The sequence below is a fragment of the Argopecten irradians genome, unplaced genomic scaffold (assembly GCF_041381155.1).
Source record: "Argopecten irradians isolate NY unplaced genomic scaffold, Ai_NY scaffold_0207, whole genome shotgun sequence".
NCBI lineage: Eukaryota > Metazoa > Mollusca > Bivalvia > Pectinida > Pectinidae > Argopecten > Argopecten irradians.
In genome coordinates, this window is record NW_027187674.1 from 1 (window position 1) to 16,225 (window position 16,225).

At 40.2% G+C, this 16,225-nt stretch overlaps 1 protein-coding gene across 1 annotated transcript; it reads left to right on the forward strand.

Annotated features, from left to right (window-relative positions):
* The first annotated feature begins 9,131 nt into the window (after positions 1 to 9,131).
* LOC138312102 (uncharacterized) lies at positions 9,132 to 11,004 on the forward strand. Its single transcript, XM_069253150.1, has 2 exons — positions 9,132 to 9,800; positions 10,918 to 11,004. The coding sequence occupies exons 1-2, from the start codon at positions 9,132 to 9,134 to the stop codon at positions 11,002 to 11,004; spliced, it is 756 nt and encodes a 251-aa protein (XP_069109251.1).
* Positions 11,005 to 16,225: the final 5,221 nt, after the last annotated feature.

The window sequence follows — 16,225 nt, forward strand, 5'->3', positions numbered from 1 at the left end:
ATGCAATAGGGGCAGCAGGTACAATTCTAACACCCTACCTGCAGAGCAAATTTTTTTGAAAGTTCTTCAAAGTTCCCTGCTGTTAAGACTTATAAGACCAGCTTCTGAATTCTTGGGGCCTAGGCGAGATGAAAAAAATGGATGTCGTCAACAATTCTTTATCATGCTTCATATATTAAAGATATTTAGGCAACTATATGTGACAGGTACCATTATTGAAGCATTTGGTAGTTGATTATATGTATCTACATTACATGTGTTTGTCAGTGTGGTGTTGTAAAGTGGAAAGTACCCTATCTAATTTTAGTAACGTGGTGTTATGTACGCGTAGCCTGTACTGTACATATATGATGTTATTTACTACTAGTTATATGTTAAGTAGGGTTTGAAAGTCAGGAAAGCATGTAAGAGTGGGGGAACGGCTGCAGATACAACATGACCGTGCTATTTGTAGGATGCGTACATGCATGTATATATATTGTACTTATACAGGCCATTATATTTTCAGGGGTTTTATGATTTCTTGTCCACGTCCGGTGAATAAATAAAATTGTCGTAACGAACCAGCAGGAAAAGTGTCTGTCATTATTCTCCTGTGACACCGAATTTAAAATTTCAATCTGTAATGCTAGATATTTCTACTTCTGAGGTTTTGTTTCGGGTTGCTGCTCTATAACTTGTATCTATTGTTAGTGCATTGTATTTGCACTAGTTTAATTAAAGTTGTTGACAGGCAGCTTAAAGATCGGCTTCCTTCTGGTATTTTGGAGCAACACACCCCACCCGGTCATGTTATACTGACAACGGGCGAAACAGGAACAGAAACTTCCACTTTTACAGACTTTTGTACGTCCTGGCCAGGTGACGGTACTGTTGTAGACAGCGAGAGGAAACTTTATACCAATTTTCATTGCTGCGTTCCTCATTGCAACGAAGACAGCAGGATACACCTTAATTAACTTTTCACCTACTTCTAAAACATAAAGATACCAAGAGGGAGTGGATTGCGAAAATCAGGCGTGATGAGGGCCCTGATTTCCGGGTTAGTAATAATCTGAATAGTACTGGCAGACGAATCACTATCGCATGTGTATTTATATGGTTTCTTACGAATTTTCTCAAATAAAGTCATATTTGATAAAAGATGCTACCATGCATCATTCCACAAAATATTTCTTACAAATTCGTGTGTAATCGTACAAACATATATGCTATGGCGAGAATAACAAAGTAACTGCACAATAACAATGACAGCATCAGAGCGCGACAGGACCCCTTTCCATAATTACGTCGTGTCCGACTCCAATGTTGCCCTTGAGAATTTCTTTAGATAACTACATCGTATATGTGATATTATTGGATTTGTATACACTTACCTGCTCTACAAGTACATATACGTACTTGCATAGGAGCTTGGCGTATTGTCAATATTATATCACTTAAAGCATGCCACCGAAGACACAAAGCAACACAACCCACCCGGTTACATTATACTGACAACGGGCGAACCAGTCGTCCAAATCCTGTTATGCTGAGCGCTAAGCAGGAATTAAAAGTAACTAAATTATCAATTTTATGGACTTTTGTGTGTTTCGGCCAGGGAACAGAACCCAGAGCCTTCCTCACATGGGCTAGCGCCCCATTAAAGACCAAAACTGAGCTAGTGTCAAGGGAAACGTTAGGACGAATAAAGTAATTTAGGAAGAATGAAAAGATAAGATCCTAAATTTAGTCGCCTCTTACGATCATGCAATAGGGGCAGCAGGTATAATTCTAACGCCCTACCTGCAGGCATATATTGTTTATAACCAGTGTATCAATTTATTCTACATGATCTTCGATTTTCGTTTTGAACATCTTTGATCAACATCCTTCTTTTTTCGCCAAAAACATTTTATGAAGTCTCCACGTTTTAGTACCTTGAAAACCTTGATTTTAATTGTTTTATTAATCCCCATATGGATTACTGTGTCACAGTTTGTTTGATTAATTAACTGAGCGTTAAGCAGGAGCAGAAACTAACACTTATATAGACTTTGGTGTGTCTCGGCCATGGGATAGAACCCAGGGGCGAGCGCTAAACAAAAATCACAGTCTGGGTCAACAGTACAAAAGAAGAATGTTACCAAGTGACTTTTCGATCTTACTAAAATACAGATCCATAATATCACTGCGTTTGATAAGAGGATCTGCCAACATCCCATTAGGGTCATGTCCAGGTGACCTTTGGAATTTGGCCCATCAAATCGCTGCTACCAGAATGTTAAATGTGACTTGATGTTATTCGACCACGTAAGAAATAGCACCTCGCTTTATCTTTTAATAAAGCAGCAAAGGTTTTTTTATGGAATAACCTATAGATGTATTTTATATCCTCTTTATTTGAGAGACATCTTTTCATGAATGAATATAGATATTTCTTTACATTGTATATTTTATATTTATCTTGACCATGTGTAAGACGAGACGAGCTACTAAGCTCACTATGTAATTATATTTGAATAAAGTATGTTGTTATTAATCAATGTAGTATACCCCGAGATTCATGATCTGATAGTCCCGCCCTATAATATTCCCTTCTCGTGAAGTTTTAACCTGACACTATCTGTAACCACTTCTTCTGTCTTGGGAACCCTACCACGTCTATACTACTAAGGCACACCCCCAATATATCATCTAATAATTTACCACTGTGGGCTTTACATCGAATAGTAAGAAATGCCATACCGTTTTTAAAATTCAATAAAGCATTTATCTAGCCAAAAATCAAATACCAAATACCACAGGATTGAATGTACACCACGATATATATGATATCTCTAACGGTTCGCTTTGTTGGTTCTTTTAATATTAACGTCCTATTAACAACTATGGTCATGTTAAGGACGTGCCTCCCTATGTAGTGGTGTGTAGCGTGTGATGTTGTGCGAGGTGCGTTGTGTTTGTGAGAACCTCCTGCGGGTATATTCATGTTTGTGTCTTCTTGTATAGTGGAATCGATTTGCCCGTTTTGTTTATAGTGCTAACAATTCACTGAAGCAATGCCGCCGAATCACACCAAGCAACACACACCCCACCGGTCACATTAATACTGACAACGGGCGAACCAGTCGGTTTCCCACTCCGTCGTCCACGTCCCCGATTGGCTGAGCGCGCAAAGGCAGGAGCAGAAAACTAACCCGACTTGTTATTAGACTTTATCGGTTGTGGTCCTCGACGGCCAGGGGACAGAACCCAGAGCCTTCCTCACAGTGGGCGAACGCTCAACGGAAGTTTACCTGGAAAACAACTTCCGGGACCACCTGATATCACATCAGGGATATGTTCACGACAATAGTAAGGTATGCTAGTAGTTGCTTATTCATTAAAAGACACCAATTCAGCTTAATTGAAATATCATTGGATGAATGCAATTTTTTTTATCAAAGATACAATTGTTTACTAATTTTCAATAGATATCCCATGTATGAGGTGTGTTGCATGTATGTTGTGCGAGGTGCGTGTTTTGGGGAGACTGTTCATGTTGTGTTTACTTATATAGTGTAAAGATCATCATAAAGCTGGCAAATTGTAAAGATCTTTCTTCATGGTATGAGTGAAGAGCTAGTGGCTCGGTATTGCAAAGTACGCAATGAAGGCAATTCCCCCAACCAACGTTAGGTGGCTACTACCATTGGTGTCATTCACAATTCCTTCCCAATTTCATTTTCAAGCGAGAAGCAAATATTTACTTATGTTCTCGCACTCCATGTAATTAGAGCTCGTGTTAGACGCAATATTTCAGCAGCAATAACTGCTGGCAAAGTGAAATTTGCACCGGTGCGTTTTTGGTCTGAACATGCCATTCTACATGTAAGACATTATGAGAGATTCGTTAGAGCGAATGCAATGTCCGGCAGCAGTATGTGGGATCATTGAGGCACATGAATCATACAGTGTTTCGGGTAATGATTTCAAAAAGGGGAGGGGCGATTTCATCCTTGAAGCCAGGATCAGGGCAACTAAACATATGGTTCCTCCCCGGTGTTCCGACGAAGGAAACTTGGCTCAATGTGTGTCCTAAACGTTTAACCAAGAAGACACGCCTGGGAAAGGTTATTTTTATACAGAAACAAGTGCAAATAGAATCAATGCAATAATGAAAAGATTTTAATAAGAGGTTTTGCGCTGATGGAGACATATGTATTTGATATTTGATAATGGTGCCTGGGTTTTTTCACTCAAGCCTACGCACTGGGCATCGTTGGATCCAGTACTTGCAATGAGCTTTACATTCCAATTCCATTCCAAGCACTTCTTGACTTTCATCATATCTTTTCTTTCTCTCCGCATATCCGGGCCGGCAAACACCGTATCCTATTCTTTCACAGCTCCACCAAGAGCCAAGGCCAAAACACAGTGTTGTATGAGTGGAGCACTCTTTGAAAAGAGAAGGCTGATGCTGGGGGGAGGGGGAATTCAGGTCTAGTATTATTGAGCCTCGTTTTCATGTGTTGTATCCTGAAATAAAGATTAATAAATCATTTTTTTGGAATTTACTTGTACATATTAGATATTAAATGAATGATATATGCTCTAACTACTGAAGATCCCTCTATTTATTACAAATTTCAATAAAACAACGTATGCTATTGTTTGCGTTTATAAATAACTACAGTGTCAATACAACCCCACACCCCACGCCACACACTCAACACACAATCACACAAAACCCAATCACAACGTCTGGAATGTCAAACAATCACAAAACCAACGACCGCCCACCGATAGAAACCTCATCCCAAAAGTCAAAACGGTCCGACCAACCTTCACAAGCTATGGTCATGTAAGGACGGGGGCTGGGTAAGGCCGCGGAGGGGAGGACAGGTCCTGTTCGTCGAGTTGTTGAGTTGCGTGCTGCCGTTGTCCCTGGTGCTGCTACGGTTGAGCCGTGTTTCAGGCACGGTACAGTCCTTTCCTGTGTCGGGGTCTTCGTTGTGGACCTTCTTCCGTTCTGTTTCTTTACGTTGTTTCCCTTGTCCCCTTTTTTTTCCTCCCGTTTCCTTAGACTGTCTTTCCTGTCGTTGCTTCCGTGGCTAGTGTCCATACCCTTTCACGTTCCCGATCGGCTCCCCCCAATCCAGTAGTTGACTCGGTATTTAGATTTAGCCATGATAGTACAGTTGTCGTCGAGAGGTTCCGTGATTTTGGGAGACTGTGTATATACATTCATGGGTTTTGTGTCTTTTTGTAATTTAGTCGAAAGTCCATAACGATTTACATTTACGCGGATTTGGTTATGACATTATTTTTTGAGAACAAAACGTACTGTTTCACCAATGGAGAACATTTGATTTTGTATCCACCCTGTGAACGAATTCAAGAGGAAGAATATACGTACACATCACTTACTTCGACACATACTGGGTGTCACTCTGGATTATTCGCGGATATCATAGCTTCGTTTTTTAACTTACCTTTCATACCAAACCCGCCATCGTTAACTTATTTTATGAGTAACATTGATTACCACCAGCGAGTGTGAAGCTTGCCCTGTCAAAGACCGGGTGTAAGAGAGTTCCGACTTGGGAAAGTGTATACAGAGCTAGCAAAAATTGTCAAGTAATTTCTATAAATAATATCCATTTATAACTTAGAGGATTATATTATAAGATTTATATCAGAATTCTAGTATTATTTACTTGTTCTATTATACAATAGATTTCATCAGTAGTATGTTTTAATGATAATTTACGGAACTATATCGTTCTGACCAATTTGCTATGTTTACTAGTTTCATTACGCACGTCGTCTGCTATTACTACGAGACGGCTCAGGATTTAAAATACTTGTCCTTTTTATGGATATAGTAGTTTAACTTGTCCTTTATAGCTAAATGGTTTTTTAAATATGTAATTATAACTAAGGACAGTCACAGGACATTTGTTTGTTTGTTTGTTTGTTTGTTTGTTTGATTTATTAACGTCCTATTAACAGCTATGGTCATGTAAGGACGGCCTCCCATGTATGCGGTGTGTTGCGTGTATGTTGTGCGAGGTGAGTGTACTGGGAGACTGCGGTATGTTCGTGTTGTGTCTTCTTGTATAGTGGAACTGTTGCCCTTTTTATAGTGCTATATCACTGAAGCATGCCGCCGAAGACACCAAGCAACACACCCCACCCGGTCACATTATACTGACAACGGGCGAACCAGTCGTCCCACTCCCTGTATGCTGAACGCTAAGCAGGAGCAGAAACTACCACTTTTAAAAGACTTTGGTGTGTCTCGGCCAGGGGACAGAACCCAGAGCCTTCCTCACAGGGGCGAACGCTCAACTCAAGGCCTAAAGTGAGGCGGTGCCAAGGGAGGCATTAGGAAAGATAAAGTCAGATAGGAAGAAGAGAAAAGATAAGATCCTAAATTTAGTCGCCTTTTACGATCATGCAATAGGGGCAGCAGGTACAATTCTAACGCCCTACCTGCAGGGGTACATAATGTTAGGGTTCTCAATAGTATAAACCAGTAGATTTATAATATGGAACGAGAGGAACTTTTTGTAAGAGTGAATGTAAGGCGAGTTTTGATTGGACGAGAGGGATCATGTGATCCAGTGAGAAAAGTATAAAAAGGGAGCGCGAAACAAGTTCATGTCAGACAATCCCTGTGCTCGCACGGTGTTCACGCTATACTAGTGAGCTCATATCCCGTATTACAGCATCTCTACCAAGGGAGATAATTGATTAATTTAGGTATGCTAAATTCTAACAACATATCACTTATTTATCATAAATTATAGAAAGTGTTATAAGTATTATAGTAATTGTATTATCAGTAGTTTGTTTGTTTTTTTGATTAATTAACGTCCTATTAACAGCTATGGTCATGTAAGGACGGCCTCCCATGTATGCGGTGTGTTGCGTGTATGTTGTGCGAGGTGCATGTTTTGGGAGACTGCGGTATATTCATGTTGTGTCTTTTTGTATTGTAGTAGATATACAAGGATTTAATTTAGATTTGCCCTTTTATAGTGGTATATCACTGGAGCATGCCGCCGAAGACACCAAGCAACACACCCCACCCGGTCAGTAGTAAATGTAGTAGAAACGTATAGTAATAGGCCTAGTTCTAAATAGCTTATTTAGAACTTTATAATATTTGAAGGTTAGAGTTTTAATATAAAGTAATTTATATATTTTTCTCAACTATACTATTTGTATATTATTATTTATAATAATAGCGGCACATTATTGTCTCCCACCACCCTGACTTCTGACAGTATGAGAGTGAAATGATAGTTGATGAGTGGCAGTACCTTTGTAAAATACAAATGAAGGACGAATGTTGATAAAAACTCCATTTGAACTGTGTTTACGATGTTTGTCAACTATCTATATGAAGACCATATGATGACCAACGAGGATTGAGGCCAGGCCTGCTACAAATTTGGTGTCAGAAGTGGGATGTCAAAATTTTACTGACATCCAGTGATGCGAACCTGAAGATCCTTTACTCTCTACTTAAGACTTGGCGTGGTGGTTCTTTATTTATTTTATTTTGTTACTCTTTCTTGTATGTAGTGTAAATAAACAAACACAACTTTACAATTTATATATATAAAAAATAAACACAGTTCATCTAAATAAAACATATTAGTAAAACAAAATATCTTACAAACATGTACATATCATAACAATTAGATGATGGCGTCTCCTGATCCTGAGATAAGACTAAACTCTGATGACTTAAATGATGAAGATGAAGTTGGTCAAGGGGACACAACCATAAGTGATGAGGAGAAACTGAAAAATAAACATAGAGATGCTGAGTTTTTATGACTGTAATCATGCTGAAGGAGATGGAGATTGCCATTCCCTTTGCTGAGATGAGGCAACACAGTAGAGGTTTTATCATGAAACCTGAACCATATGATGGAAAAGATGACTGGGAGGAATATATCTCTCATTTTGAAGATTGTGCTGAGCTTGGACAATGGACAGAGAAAAATAAAGGTCTTACATTAGCCACTAGTCTCCGAGGTCCCAGCCAGAACATTTTATATTGGTTTATCAATCAATGAGAAGAGGACCTATGAAGTATTGAAGTCTAAACTTGGTCAGAGATTTGGCAGTACTAGACAACAAAACCGATGGCTCTCGAGGCTTGAGATGAGAAAGCGTGCCTCCGGGGAGTCCATTGCAGAACTTGGTGATGATTTAAGACAGATGGCACAACGAGCATACTCAAATCTTGATACCAAAGCTCAAGATGTCCTTGCTTTGAATCAGTTGTATAAAGGTATTTCAACTGAGATGAAATGTCGTTGCATAGATAAAGACTGCAAGAATGTTACAGATGCTGTTGAGGTCATAGAAAGATATGAGGCAGTTCTAGGAGACACACACATGATAAGAAGCGTGCAAATGTAAGAATGACCACAAACCAGAAGTCAAACCCTAAAGGTTCTTCGGAGTCCAAAGCAAAATATGAAGATCATGATATCAAACAGTTGTTAGAGAGAATTGCTCAACTCGAAAGTCAAAATACTGCACAATATGACAGGGGAGATAATTCATCTCGATATGTAAGGAAGTGCTATGTTTGTGGTTCTACAGACCATTTGTGTCGTACATGTCCACAGAATAACAGACGTCAGCAGAATCAATCTGGTCAATCTACTTACAATAAGAAACAGGAAAACTGAATACCGTCGGTTACTGAAGGCCGAAGGCTGACGGGTAATATGTCAAGGCCACAGCAACAAGATGAGAAGAAGAAACACACATTGGTCACATTGGAGCTAAAAGAGGAAAATGGGATAACGGGCTGTATACAACAGGACTTGTTGGAGAAAATGAAATAGAGTTTCTTATAGATAGTGGTTTCACTATAACTTTACTTTCTTACAGTGCTTATATGGGTATACCTGCTGATGATAGACCAGAATTAGAAAACACTTCACTTGAAATATTAGATGTGAATGGGAAGGTACTGAAAACATACGGCCGAGGAAATCTCAAAGTAGTCTTAGAAGATGTCCTTCATGAACAAAAAAAATGGTGGTTTGTGACATTACACCAGAAGGTATACTGGGTCAAGACTTCCTTATGAAGACTGAATAAGATAGACTACAGAAGATTGATATTGCATACAAATGAGACTGAAATACCATGTTGGATTGGTGGAGAGTCTGAAGCCGTTTTGCAGAGTTGAAGTGGCAGAGAAAACTGTTATACCCTCTAATTCAAAAATGTGGGTCAAGGTGACTGTACCGAAACCAAACCACTTATCTGAGAATGGATACATAGAAGCTGAGTCTGAGACATTTTCAAATCAAAGGTTAGCGATTGTTAGAGGAATAGTTAAAACCAGCCAACCGGAACAAAACATCCAGGTCGTCAATTTTGGTCAGACTACAGATGTTACATTGTATGAAAACATGAAGATAGGAACATGTGAATCAGTTTATGATGACAGCACCACTCCAAAAGTAAATAGATGTGCCCGAATAGATGTCGTTGACAGGCCATCTTCTTTAGAAGAATTACCAGATCATTTAATAGATTTGAAAGAGAGGAGCTCTATTCATTTGAATGACTGTGAAACAGAGGCTTTGACAGCATTGCTGACGAAATGTCAGAAAGTATTTGCTGAGTCAAGTTCAGATCTAGGTAAGACAGATCGGGTCCAACATCGAATCCATACTGGAACAGCACAGCCTTTAAGACAAGCTCCTAGACGTTTACCTCTTGGAAAGAAGGAAATAGAAATAGAAAAACAGGAAGTACAGAAAATGCTTGATAGAGGTGTCATTGAACCATCAGTAAGTGCATGGTCTTCTCCAGTTGTACTTGTAATCCAAGAAAGATGGTACTCTCCCAGATTCTGTGTTGATTATCGTCGCCTGAAATGATGTTACCACAACAAAGATGCCTATCCACTCCCGCGTGTTGATGAATGTCTAGACTCTCTATCAGAAGCAAAGTGGTTCAGCTGCATGGACTTGAACTCAGGTTACTGGCAACTTGAAATGGCACCTGAAGATAAAGGGAAGACAGCTTTTACAACAAGTCATGGTCTTTACCAGTTTACAGTGATGCCATTTGGGTTAGCTAATGCACCACCAACATTTGAGAGGACTCATGGAAGATGTCCTTCGAGGATTACAATGGGAGGAGTGCCTACTCTACATGGATGATATCATAGTGCCTGGGAGATCGTTTCAAGAAACATTGGACAGACTGGAACATGTATTTATCAGATTATTGGATGCCAATCTGAAGCTCAAACCCTCCAAGTGTATTTTCTTCCAGAGAAGTGTTAAGTTTTTGGGCCATATAGTTTCTGAAGATGGGATACACACTGATCCAGATAAAATAGAAGCAGTACAAAAAAGTGGCCAGTACCCAAGAATGCAAAGCAAGTGCGAAGCTTTCTTGGATTGTGTTCTTACTACCGACGTTTCATACAGGGATTTGCAGCAATAGCCAGACCAATGCACAAAATCTGTGAGAAGGGAACGAAAATTTTACTGGACTTCAGATTGTCAGACAGCTTTTGAACAGTTGAAGGAAGCTTTGGTGAGCGCCCCTTTATTGATGTATCCTGTACCAAACAAACCCTTCATCCTTGATACAGATGCCAGTGCCTTTGCTGTTGGTACAGTTCTATCTCAGGAATTTGAGGGATCTGAAAGAGTCATAGCATACATGAGTAAATCTATGAACAAACATGAGCAGTCTTACTGTGTAACAAGAAAAGAGCTGCTAGCAGTAGTGTGTGCCCTGAAGACTTTTCACCCTTACCTATATGGCCAGGAAGTTTTTGCTTAGAACAGATAATGCTGCTGTGAGTTGGATGCGAAATCCTTAAGAATCCGACTGGACAAGTAGCTCGATGGTTAAATTACTAGGAACATACAATCTGTCTGTTTCGCACAGACCTGGAAGAAAACATACAAACGCAGATGCCTTGTCAATGAAATCCGTGTAAAGTCTGTACTCGACATCAGAAAGCGACCTGATTGATAATGATGACGATGATCAGGAAGAAACTATACAAACCTCCAACATTGCAGAGCATGATGTGGTTCGGGTGGTAACACGTAGTCAGAATACCAGTCAAAACACAGCGCGTGAAATACAAGTTGGGTGTAGTATACTAACCTGGATGGAGTCCAGATGAGATCAAACAACAACAACAAGATGATCCAAATATAGCACCCATTTTTACCGCTATTTGAAAGTGGTTGTGACCCGCCCTACATGGAATGATGTGTCTAAGTATCCATCAGCTCTCAAGACTCTTTGGAGACACTGGGAAAGACTCGAAATGCATGGTGATATGCTGTACCGGAAATGGATGATTGATGAAAAGGATGATGCTGTTCTTCAGCTGATAGTTCCTGAAAGCAGAAAAGCAGATGTTTTAAGATATTATCATGATATTCCATCTGCTGGACATCTAGGTGCAGACAAAACATTAGAGAAAATCAAAAACAATTTCTACTGGCCAAAGATGAAGGATTTTGTTAAGGACTACTGTCGCAAATGTGATTTGTGCGCTGCTAAGAAACCATCAAATGCTTCCAGTAAAGCTCCCATGAAGCAATACTTGTCAGGCGAACCAATGGAAAGGATTGCAGTAGATATCCTAGGTCCACTTCCTGTGACCGAAAATGGAAACAGATACATCTTTGTTATCTGTGATTGCTTTACCAAATGGACTGAAGCTATACCTGTAGCTAATCAAGAATCAAAAACTGTATCTATGGCATTTGTCAATGAATTTCTTAGTAGGTTTTGGAACACCATTACAGATCCATTCTGATCAAGGTTCCAACTTTGGATCAAAACTGTTCCATGACATGTGTGATTTATTTCAGATTGATAAGACCAGAACTACAAGCATGAGACCTCAAGCAAATGGTACTGTTGAGAGGTTTAACAGAACATTAGTTTCCATGTTAACAATGTACTGTAAAGATGACCAAAAACACTGGGATCAATATCTTCCTCAGGTCATGATGGCATACAGGGCTTCACGGCATGCAAGTACCGGGAAAACTCCAAACTTAATGATGTTAGGGAGGGAGGTGACTCTTCCAATGCAGGCAGTCATAGGAAGACCAATCACTGAGAGTGATGAAGAGCCGTGTGAACCCGATGTATATGTCCAGGAACTACAAAGGAAGCTTGATCATGTCCACTGTATGGCAAGAAAATGTCTGAAAACAGAAAACAGATTATCAAAAACGGTATTATGATTTGACAGCAAAGAAGAGGTCACACTTAAAGCAGGTCAACTGGTATGGGTATATGACTACACTAAGGAAGGCTGGTGTTTGTCAGAAGCTCACTATGAGATGGAAGGGTCCATTCTGATAACGAGACGCATAGATGATGTGACGTTATATGGTAAAGAAGTCACCAAAACAGCCAGCAAAAGTGCATCATATTGACAGACTTCGGAAATATGAAGGACTGAAGAGAACCAGCATGGTGCTGACGTGTCCTGAAGTGGGGAAAAAATACGAGTAATTGGAAAATTGAATTCAATTGAGCTGGAGATTACGATTGATTACAACTTTAACTTATTTCATACGCTAGTTACAGTGAACGCGCGCACTGTTCTAGTAATTACGCCTGTAATTTGAGGATATTACAAGCGGGTACTTTGTTGAAGAGGGACTGGACTGATCATCCAATGGCTCAACAAGGTTGTACCAGACGAAGGGTTATTCCGTCTGGGGGCAGTCATAAGACTGTGAATAGGTGATAAAGGAATTTCATCATAGTACCAGTCGTCGCTGTAGGATTAAATTCCAAGTGATCAGCAGGACGATGTCTGGTGGTACCTACTTTCCTGCTAAGGAGCAGAAGTTGGTGTAGATCAATGTAATTTGTCCCTTATATGTATCAATAAAAAATATATTACTCAACTTCTTGAAGATTTCTGTTATGGAATTGGAATGGAGTATGATGAGCTTTACCAAACCAGTGTGCTAGAGACAATGACTGATGTGGGATAAAGAGATGTACCGCTAGAATGATGTCTTGAGAAATAAAGAACGTTTTGAAATTAGAAACGGATGAATCAATTTGGCTCAATTATATATATTCTCTAGTTTTGTAGACAATGGAATCCTGCTCGGCTATGCCCTGCCAAGTTCGAGAAAAGGCAGGACTTGTGAAAAACCATTTATCAACAACACAAACACAATATCCTCCCAGTAGTATGTTGTTTGGGTGTATAGAAGCAACGATTATTTCGCAGGGCTGCTGTTAGATTTGAAGAGCCATGTGATCAAGGCAACATCCGAACATTCTAAAGGACATTGCCGGAAGATTTTCATGGGAGAGCCTTATTGTTTTTGGTTTGCCACTAAAATAAAGGACTAATGGGAAAAATAGTGATCCCCACACGACTGAGGGACTCCCTGGTTGCCACGTAGGGCAAGGGTTGCTTTGCTGGAGTACACAAAGAAAACGGAGGGCCAAGCAGAAACAATAGGACGTGGCAGGGTGGGAGAAGGGTCATCCCAAGCCAAGAGCCAGCCAAAGCCTCTCGCTCCCCAGATAGCACCATCATTGGAGAGTTAGAGTGCATTTGTGCCAGATTACGAGGAGACACAGGAAGAGCCAGCACCGAAGCGTCGAAGAGAGTTATATGACCCCATTAATCCAGGAATTGAATCATCGTAGTAGTCTCACACTCAAGTCGATTTCAATCATGTGCGGTGGAGTGTGGAGCTGCACATTCACCCGAGGTTGGAAGCTGGGTAAAGATTGACTTAAAGGAAACCATCCTCAGGGACCCTAGAGGCACTACAGACCCTCACTCGTAGGATGAGCACATGTCCTCAAACACATAAACAAATACTTCCAACTGGAACATGGTATGAAGTACCTGGACGCCCCATCAAACTGGCGGAGATCAAGCATGCCACCTTTAGGAGCCTGCAATACCATCCACATACTGACAAAGGGGATATTTCGGCACGGTACAACTTGCATTGAGTCCGGTACCAACACCACCCTGACTAAAGGAGCACGGTAATAGTTTTCCATTACCCTGCAGTGTCGGATTCTACTCTCACCTTCCGTTACGTTCTCAACAATAGCTTCCTCCGCTCCAGTAATGTAACCATTGCCTTTCTCTCGTCGCCATCTTCACCTGTAACAAAACGTCCTTCAGCTTGCACGAGTGGTAGCCTCCATTACCCTCGTCTTCGCCATCTTCACCTGTACAACCATCAGCTGCAGAGGTGCGCCGACCATTGCCTGCTTTCGCCATCGCCGTCTGTGCTTCCGTTGCCAGCTTTGCCATCGTCACCTGTACCTCCGTCAGCTCAAGTGATGTCACCATTGCCTTCTTTGCCATCTTCACCTGTACATCAGTCAGCTGCAATGGTGCCTCTACTACCCTCGTCTTCGCCATCACCGTCTGTTCCCCCATCGTCTGGTTTGGTACTGTCGTCATCTGCAGTTCTGACTGTTCGGTCGTCGTCTGCTCCGGCATCGTCTAAGGTCGAGACACAGATTGATGACAAACTTTGTAAGGAAGCAGAACATCTTTTGCGACGAGGTTGTATGCCCATCTTTCCTCCAGCGAGGAGAGATTGGGGTTCACAACAGATAACACTGATGGAAGATCTCCTTTGGCCGCCACATAACTGGCAGAGGTTGGGGATGGATAATCGCCTGTTAGCAGTGGAGTTTGCGGGTATGTCCCTGGAAAAGAGGAGGACTGGCGAGTTCCCCATCATCGATAGACGGGACCTCCTAGACAAATTTAATTTCCTGATACTACCGGGAACCATCCTTCCAGAGATGGATAATAAGCCAGTCCGGAGGAAGTGCAGGTACTATACGTACGAGACATTGAGGATGATTGCCACTGGGGAACTACAGGACAAGGACTTTGTGAAAGGTATGAAGGCCGCATCAGAAGTGTCCAGATCAGACCATGTGGACCACCTTCTACATCTCATCGATGACGCTGGAGTGCCCCTGAGGTTGAAATATCAACAGTGAAATTTTGAACTTGTTTACCAGAATCAATAGTAGTGTCGGAATAGTGAACAATTTATACTCAATATTTCAGGAGAAATAATTTTCTTTAAAGGGGGGGATAATGTAGTAGATATACAAGGATTTAATTTAGATTTGGTATGACATATTTTTGAGGAACAAAAACGTATTTCACCATGGAGAACATTTGATTTGTATACACTGTGAACAATTCTAGAGGAAGAATATACGTACTGGATTATCGCGGGATATCATAGCTTCGTGTTTAACTTACCTTTCATACCAAACCGCCATCGTTAACTTATTTATGTATCATTGATTACCAGCGAGTGTGAAGCTGCCTGTAAACCGGAAGTGAGTTGCCGACTGGAATGTTATACAGAGCTAGCAAATTGTAAAGTATTTCTTTATCCATTTATAACTTAGAGGATTATATTATAAGATTTATATCAGAATTCTAGTATTAATTACTTGTTCTATTATACAATAGATTTCATCAGTAGTATGTTTTAATGATAATTTACGGAACTATATCGTTCTGACCAATTTGCTATGTTTACTAGTTTCATTACGCACGTCGTCTGCTATTACTACGAGACGGCTCAGGATTTAAATACTTGTCCTTTTTATGGATATAGTAGTTTAACTTGTCCTTTATAGCTAAATGGTTTTTAAATATGTAATTATAACTAAGGACAGTCACAGGACATAATGTTAGGGTTCTCAATAGTATAAATCACTAGATTTATAATATGGAACGAGAGGAACTTTTTGTGAGAGTGAATGTAAGGCGAGTTTTGATTGGACGAGAGGGATCATGTGATCCAGTGAGAAAAGTATAAAAGGGAGCGCGAAACAAGTTCATGTCAGACAATCCCTGTGCTCGCACGGTGTTCACGCTATACTAGTGAGCTCATATCCCGTATTACAGCATCTCTACCAAGGGAGATAATTGATTAATTTAGGTATGCTAAATTCTGACAACATATCACTTATTTATCATAAATTATAGAAAAGTGTTATTAGTATTATAGTAATTGTATTATCAGTAGTAAATGTAGTAGAAACGTATAGTAATAGGCCTAGTTCTAAATAGCTTATTTAGAACTTTATAATATTTGAAGGTTAGAGTTTTAATATAAAGTAATTTATATATTTTTCTCAACTACACTATTTGTATATTATTATTTATAATAATAGCGGCACATTATTGTCT